This window comes from Palaemon carinicauda, chromosome 19 (assembly GCF_036898095.1).
Source record: "Palaemon carinicauda isolate YSFRI2023 chromosome 19, ASM3689809v2, whole genome shotgun sequence".
Taxonomy (NCBI): domain Eukaryota; kingdom Metazoa; phylum Arthropoda; class Malacostraca; order Decapoda; family Palaemonidae; genus Palaemon; species Palaemon carinicauda.
In genome coordinates this window covers 3307588-3316452 of record NC_090743.1, presented here as the reverse complement: position 1 = coordinate 3316452, position 8865 = coordinate 3307588, and the positions used below count along the sequence as shown (strand labels likewise).

The 8865-nt window shown below is 39.7% G+C and overlaps 1 protein-coding gene across 1 annotated transcript in view; it reads left to right on the top strand.

The window, feature by feature from the left end:
* Positions 1-2684: 2684 nt before the first annotated feature.
* LOC137658401 (glutathione S-transferase kappa 1-like) overlaps positions 2685-8865 on the top strand; it is a 41052-nt gene continuing 34871 nt past the window's right edge. The window contains exons 1-3 of the mRNA XM_068393084.1: positions 2685-2837; positions 4261-4443; positions 5868-5996. Coding sequence (XP_068249185.1) covers positions 2775-2837; positions 4261-4443; positions 5868-5996 — 375 coding nt within the window. The 5' untranslated portion in view covers positions 2685-2774. The remainder of the gene's footprint in view (positions 2838-4260; positions 4444-5867; positions 5997-8865) is intronic.

The window sequence follows — 8865 nt, the reverse complement described above, 5'->3', positions numbered from 1 at the left end:
ATATATATATATTTATATATATATTTATATATATATATATATATATATCTTTAAATATATGCATATATATTCATATCTCTCTCTCTCTCTCTCTCTCTCTCTCTCTCTATATATATATATATATATATACAGTACATATACATATATATATATATATATATATATTTATATATCTATCTATCTATCTATAAATATATGCATATATATTCATATCTCTCTCTCTCTCTCTCTCTCTCTCTCCCTCTATATATATATATATATATACAGTACATATACATATATATATATATATATATTTATAAATATATTTGTACATATACATATATATATATATATATATATATTTATTCATATATTTATTCATATATTTATATATATATACATTCATATATATATTTATATATATATATATATATATATGGTGCATATATATATATATATATATATTTATAAATATATATATATATATATATATAAATATATATATAAATATATATGTATATTTATAAATATATATATATATATATATATAATTTTTTTTAAATATATATGTATATATATATATATATATATACATATACATATATATAAATATATACATATATATATGTGTATATATATATATATATATATGTGTGTGTGTGTGTGTGTATACAAAAAATAAGGGTAATGGGCAAACCTCTAGAGATTGCTATTGAACATACATAGCCTACTTAGGACAGACAGTAAGTGTTTCCCCAGGACATGAGATCGATATTAAAATAAGGATAAACACAGGATGGAGAGCATTTGTTTAATACAATGAGCCAATGAAAAGTAAAATGCCACTTTCTCGAAAAAGAAAAGTGTTTAATCACATAGTCCTAACAGTGTTAACTTATAAATTGGAAACTATGAGCCTTATTAAAAGCTTAGAACATAAGATAAGTACAACTCAAAGAGCTATGGAAAGAATATTGATTGGAATAACACTAAGAGACAGAAAAGGAGCAACATGGATAAGAAAGCAAACTAAAGTAAAGGATATTCTAACAACATGTTTTTTTACAGGTTTTAAGTACCGCTCATGAATAGCAGAGGCAAGGGATAGTGACATTGTCCTAGCAAGCAGGACAATGCTCTAGAGACTGACCATATGATCAGCACCCAATCCCCTTCTCCTCTCAGCTAGGACCAGGGAGGGCCAGGCAATGGCTGTTGATGACTCAACAGATAGACCTATAGGCTCCCCTAAACCCCCCAAACCTTAGCTCACAAGAATGGTAAGGTTGCAGACAATAAAGGCAATAACAAGTCTGATTGGGACTCGAACCCCCGTCTGGCAAACACCAGGCAGAGACGTTACCAATCAGGCCACAACAACCATAAATGGCAGGACATATAATATGAATGGCTAATAATAAATGGACATTAAGAATGACAGAATGTGTCCCAGAGATTGCAAAAGAAGCAGGGTAAGGAAGAGAAGACGTCAGATTAATGAAATAAGAAAACTAGCTCTTTAAATCTTATTAAATGCCGGATTCTTCTCTTCTGATTATCCTTCTCATTGCTCGTTTGCCAGTCCATTTCAATTATCATGGCATTGTGAGCTGTGTAAGTCCTATCTGTTATTATGTATATTGTTAGTACTTGTTCTTCATGTATGTAGATCATTTTAACTCCTTCCTCGTCATATTTTCTAATTATTCCATAGTCTGTAATAGTACACTTTCTATTTCAACTTCTAGTCTATTTTACTCTACATTTTTCACATGGACTTAAATTCATATTATCTACCAGGTGTACAAGAAACCTCCCACCTACTGAAACTTCAGACTCATTTCTCACTATTTCTTTTCCTACTTTGTATTTAAAATCTCCCACTATTAACATGTATTCTACATTCTTATCTGTTTTCTTGACTTGTTCTTACCTTCGTATGGAGCACAACACTAATCTAACCTTGTTGGGACTAATGTCCTTTTTTATCCTGAGTGCTTCATGTATCATATTTTCTCTGTTCACTTCAACTATTACATTTTCAAGTTCTTCAATTCCTATGAGTATCCCCCTCCCTCAGTGATTCTGTTATTCTCGTAAATTTATATCCTTCAATTTCTACTTTTTCTTCTTTCCCTAAATGCGTTTCCGTCAGACATATAACTGTGGGCTTAGTTGTGTTCACTATTTCATCCAAAGATTTTATCTTCCACTGTCTTGGGTTCGAGTTCTCTCTCTCTCTCTCTCTCTCTCTCTCTCTCTCTCTCTTTCTCTCTTTCTCTCTCTTGCACACTATTCTATCTTATTTCTTTTTTTCTCTTGCAACGCCTTGAACCACGGAATATGTGCTACTTTGAGGAGGAGATATAAATCCTTAATTTAACAGTTAATACTACTTCCACTGTCTTGGGTTCGAGTTCTCTCTCTCTCTCTCTCTCTCTCTCTCTCTCTCTCGCACACTATTCTATCTTATTTCTCTTTTTTCTCATGCAACGCCTTGAACCACAGAATATGTGCTATTTTGAGGAGGAGATATACATCCACAATTTGACAGTTAATACTACTACACACTTGAAGCTGATTGGCCCGCTGACTGAAAGCTCGAAGCTGATTGGCCGACTGATTGAAAGCTCGAAGCTGATTGGCCGACTGATTGAAAGCTCGAAGCTGATTGGCTGGCTGTCGATTCCCATTCACGAATTTCACGCCCGTACTTTGGAGTTTGGACTTGGAGTAATTCCATAGTTTAATGGTTTCTCTCTTTTAGAAAATTAACTTCGTATTTCTAAAAAATGGCGAAGAGAATCGAGTTTTTCTACGATATCATATCGCCATATACTTGGTACGCCTTTGAGGTGAGTTGTTTATTATTGTTATTTACTGTATTAAAACAACAACCGGTGTTTGTTGCTGGGGCAAGCACTTGGAATTTGATTAGATAGATAATAAAAAAGTGTGATTTCATAACCTTTTGTTATTTCATTCAAGAATATCTTATGTAAATTATCTCTGAACGGGTTACCATACCGTCTGTAGGGAAGCATAGGCCTAAGGTACTAAAGGGTTCCATAGACTAGGTCTATAGACCCTTACCGTACCTTAACTATCAAACTTTCTTATTTGCAATATTTTTTCAATAAGGAGAAAATATAGGGAACCTTTGTATATCAGCGGCCTGTGTCTCCCACATGCACAGAAAATGGGAGGTTTCTTAGCATTTTCCTGTCGTTCGTATTGTTTCCGCAATGCTACAAAAACTGTCCATTTTTATACAACACCACCAAATCTAACCTAAAAGCCGTATCCGTACCCACTTGCCTAACGTGAGGGCTAACCCCCTCCTGCGACCCCCCCGTACGCTGCTGTATTCTTAGCCGGTGTGACGGTCTGAACGATCCCCCGGTCTCAGAATTCTCCTTGACATTGTATAACGGTTCTTTTCCGCCATTAGCTCACTTCGCTCGCATGAAAATAAAACATCAAGCTTGATGTACTGGCAAGCGGTAATGTTGAGCTGCGCACGCTAACATTACAGGAAAATAAAACATCAACCTCGTATGCACTGGCAAACAGTAATGTTCGCGCATGCGCATATTATCTAGGAGAATTCTGAGACCGGGGGATCGTTCAGACCGTCACACCGGCCTTCATCATGCATACAGGTGGCCGTTATCATACATACACCCCAAATGTTGGGTAAATTTATAGTAAAACACTGGACAACATTTCTAAGAGAATTAAGAAAACTTACTAAAGTAAATGATGTGCTTTCAACGAATTTGACATTTATTTCCATTGCAAATAAGCCATTCTAACTAGCGAGATGGGTAGTTAACCCTAACTAAAGTTTTAATGGAGCCTTTGTATCAGCGGCCAATTTCTCACTTGTTGATTGAAAATGGACATCAACTAACCTAAACTTGGCCCCCCCCCCCCTTAACCTAACCAAGCCGTTTCCTTACCTACTTACCTAACAGGGAGAGGGCAACGCCCCCTGCGACCCCCCCATACACTGCCGTATTCTAAGTTAGACATAATAATACATACAGGTGGCCGCTTACATACATATACCCTGTTTAAATGGCTCGTCCTTTTAGTTTCACCGAAAGTAATACCCCTAATAAATAGGTAAAGGTTTGTATCGTTAGGAAAAATACAAATTATCTACGAATTTGTCATATTATTTCCAAATTTGTCATGTTATGGAATTTACTTTAATGCAGTATTATATCTTTTTTTAAACCATAAAAACTTTCATTATATATATCCTTTTTGCAGGTTATGATGAGGTACAGGAAACATTGGAGTGCTACAATTGAGCTTAAGCCGTTCTTCCTCGGAGCCATTATGAAAGGCTCTGGAAATAAACCGCCAGGTTTTGTCCCCAACAAGGCGATGTATATGATGGAAGATTTGCCTCGCCTCTCGAGATACTTCAACGTCCCTCTGAATATGCTGTCTGTATGTATAAACAATAGCTTGCTTTTATTTAGTAACTCTCTCTCTCTCTCTCTCTCTCTCTCTCTCTCTCTCTCTCTCTTTTTGTCATCAGAAGATAATTGTTATCATATACCTTACTCTGAAAATGCTGTCGGTATGTATCTCTCTCTCTCTCTCTCTCTCTCTCTCTCTCTCTTTTTGTCATCAGAAGATAATTGTTATCATATACCTTACTCTGAAAATGCTGTCGGTATGTATCTCTCTCTCTCTCTCTCTCTCTCTCTCTCTCTCTTTCTCTCTCTCTCTTTCTCTCTCTCTCTCTCTCTCTCTCTCTCTCTCTCTCTCTATCTCTCTCTCTCTCTCTCTCTCTCATCAGAAGATAATTGTTATCGTATACCTTATAATCAAACATTAGAGAATACTTCTCGTGTCAAAGGAAACAAATTAATATTATCATTAAATTTCTGTATAACGTAAAGTCCATTATTACTGACGAGCAGGTTTATATCATTCGACAGCTGTTTATCACAGAATTCTTACAGAATAACATAGTCACTGCAATGAATATAAAGTTATTTTTTACTCAAAATCACAGTGCTTTACCATTATTTAGAGTAAATTATATAAAGCAAATTTCTGAAGTATTATTCTATAATCACTTTACAATGAATGGAAAGAATACCTATTATTTTGGTTGCTTAGACTGAAATACAATAGAAAATAAAACAAACTTTTGAATGATTTATTCTGTAAATAGTAGTAAAACAAATAAACATAGAAATGAAGGTTATTATAGAGTATGTACTGTATGTATGTACTGTATATCCGATCGTGACATATATCTTATAGAGCTACCAAGGGCGGATCTGCTGCCTCGTAGTGAAGGGTTTAAGAAACAAGCATATTACAGTAAATCCTCATGTTCAAGTCCTTATCTTCATCCTCTTCTAGGGTAGTGCCATAGCCTCTGTACCATGGTCTTCCACTGTCTTGGGTTAGAATTCTCTTTGCTTGAGGGTACACTTGGGTACACTATTCTATCTAATTTCTCTTCCTCTTGTTTTGTTAAAGTTTTCATAGTTTATATAGGAAATTTTTATTTTAATGTTACTCTTCTTAAAATATTTTCTTTTTTTTTTTGTTTCCTTTCTGCACTGGGCTATTTTCCCTGTTGGGGCCCCTGGGGCTTATAGCATTCTGCTTTTCCAACTAGGATTGTAGCTTAGAAAGTAATAATAATAATAATAATAATATTGTATTTCAGTTCATATTCCAATGCATATTATTTCAGTTCCGGAGTGATGTTTGTTTGTAGCTAATTTTAGACTTGAAGCATATCTCTTTTCACACGTTTTGGGAATATTGTGCGGTATAATTGATGCTTGCCAGTACAGGGTAGCAGTGTGTAGCAATTAATTTCAGTTAATATAATTTGTGCCTTACAGGATCCTGGCAAGAGTATGTTCGAAAAGGGATCGCTCATTCCTTGTCGCTTCTTAACAGCCACCGATATGTTGTACCCCGACTGCCTCGAAAATGTGACCCGTGCCATCTGGATGGAGCTGTGGAATAAGGTCAGGTTTTAAAATTATAAGTAGGTCAATATTCTCTTCTTTCAGGTCTTTAATAGTAAAGTAACGTATCAGTAAATAACTCGACAATGTTCTCACAGCTCGGGCTGGGCTTAAACCCTTTTACCCCCAGGCTATTTGGAAATTTCCAACCCTTAACCCCCAAGGGTTATTTTTTTTCAAGCATATTTTGCAGTATATTTTTTTCAAATTGCTCTAACAGCCTTAACTTTTGTCATAGAGAGGTCAGATTGGTCTCATTCTTTTGGAAAATGCCTGAAGTTTCTCAAAAAATTATCAAGGATATTAAAAAAAATATTTAAATAGCATTTTTCAATATTAAACTTACCCGATAATCATGTAGCTGTCAACTCCGTTGCCCGACAGAAATCTAAGGAGGGATACGCCAGCTATCACAATACTAGAAGGGGGTGTACTAACCAGCGCCACCTGTGGCCAGGTACTCAAGTACTTCTTGTTGACACCTCCTCAATTATTCCTCTGTCGTGCCTCCGGCTAGACGTTCTGGGATACGCTTATGGTCTTCGAGTTTATTCTCGCTTATTTGGTGATGTATTCTCTTTGATTTACGGCTGTCGCATTACTAGAATCCTTCTGATATTAGCTAGATAGCTTTTATTTAATTCAGTTTAACGGTTAACGAATTTTTGCTTGTTTTTTGGATCTCCCTTTGACTTCTCTTGAAAACAAAATGTCTGACATTTCGCAAGCCCCCTCCCATAGTCGATGTAGGTCTTGCAATAGACGTATTCCGAAGGTCTCGGTAGATCCTCACACCGCTTGTTCTGACTGTAGGGACAGACCCTGTCAGTTAGAAAATCGATGTGAGGAATGCGCCGGACTTTCGGAATTGGATTTTGTCCGACTTTTAAAGTATTCTTCTAAGTTAGAGAGAATTAGAGCTAGGAGGAGTTCTTCTCACTCTTCTTTATTTTCCTCATCTCATGATCCCCAACCTGATCCTACCCCTGTAGTGGCTATCCCCGATCCTACTGTGTGCCCTCCGCCTGATATGTCAGTGGTTTTACGCGCTATTCAGGCTTTAGGCGATAAGGTAGAGTCAGTGGTAAGTGACCATAAGTCTCTGATGGCCGAAGTGAAAGAGTTGAAGGCCAAGAGTGCAGTGGGTGAAGTTAGTGCCAGTGCTGTGACGAGTGCTAGTGTCGGTGCAGTGCCTTGTACTAGTGTTAGTGCCAGTGTGGTGCGTGGGGATTTTTCTGTGCGAGCCAGTCGTTCTCCCAGTCCGGGACCTCTTGCAAGCTCCCAAGCCCAGGGGAGAAGCAATGTCGAAGGGCATAAGGGTTCGGCAGGCCTTGTTAGGCGCACAGAATTATCCTCAGTGGTTGCGGGCGTGTCTTCCACAGACCGTCACTCCCACTTGCAGACGATTGAGCCCGTCTTCCGCTCGTCCGCTGATCTTCTCTCGGGGAAGAAACGTTGGTCTCAGGTCTCTAGACCGCTTAAACGCAGAGTCCAGCCCTCGAGTGCTCAGCCAGGTTGCAGTCGTTGGCTCAGCTCTGACTCGCCTCAGTCATCTAGCGACTGTACTCCGCCCAAGAGGAGTAAGGTACAACAGAGCTGCACCGGTGGTGCAACCACTGTTATGGCTTTACCTCAGTCTGCTACTGTCTCTGCTGATCCCAAGTGGTCTATGCTTCAGTCCATGCAAGCTCAGCTTTCGGACCTGATGCGTGAGTGTCGTGCTGAGAGTGTTGCACCTCCTGCACCCGTTCAGCCTGTGCTGCACCCGCCTGCACCGGTGGTGCACCAACCTCCTGCACCCGTTCAGCCTGTGCTGCACCCCGCCTGCACCGGTGGTGCACCAACCTCCTGCACCCGTTCAGCCTGTGCTGCACCCGCCTGCACTCGCTGCACCCAGTCGCAGCTCCATCTGCCAGGCGTACGATGTTGAACCACTTTCTGTGTTCACTGTTCCCAGTGTTGTTCAGCATCAGCCTTCTTTAAGGCAACCTTCGGTTTGGGATCAGGAGGATTACTCCACTCTTCCTCCTCCTCCCCTGGCTGCTCCACCGGCGGTGCAACTCTCGGTGGAGGTACAACAACCTCTTCCACCTGTGAGTCAGTCTCCTCAGCTGCTGCACCGAGCTCTACCCGTGCACCCTGATCCTGCTCCTCAGACATCTCTGCTTGCGGGAACTTTACCTTGTTCTGCACAGCCTCGGTCTCTTCACGCTCCACTCATACCACAGGAACAGGAACAGGAACTTGCTGCACCTCCTCCTTCCACCTCTGTTGTTGTTCCTGCTCGTTCTGACTCTGCGGTTCAGCATTCGTATCCGATCCTGTCGCCTCATTCTGGGGTTGAGGTTTCGGATGATGAGGAGGCACACCTTGATCCCTCTTCGGACGTGGACGAATCCAAGCTCTCTCCACAGTCTCTTGATTTTCGCAAGGTCTTGGCTCTTCTCAGGGAGGTTTATCCAGACCATTTTGTCTCAGCTATTCCCCGCTCTCCACCATCTGAGTTTTCGCTGGGAGTGCAACAAGCTCAATCTTCCTATACCAAGCTTGTCCTAGCTAGATCCTCCAAGAGGGCTTTTAGGATCTTAGGGGAGTGGCTGCAGTCTAAGCAACTTCTTGGCAAGACTTCCTTCATGTTCCCTCCAACGAAGCTCACTTCGAAAGCGAGCGTTTGGTATGCCACAGGGGAAGCTCCAGGCTTGGGAGTACCTGCCTCTGCCCAGGCTGACTTCTCAAGTCTGGTAGACTCGCCTCGAAGATCTGCTATGAGACGCTCAAAAGTGTGTTGGACCTTCTCAGACCTGGATCACTTGCTTAAAGGGGTGTTTAGAGCTTTTGAAATGTTTAATTTTCTCGACTGGTGCCTGGG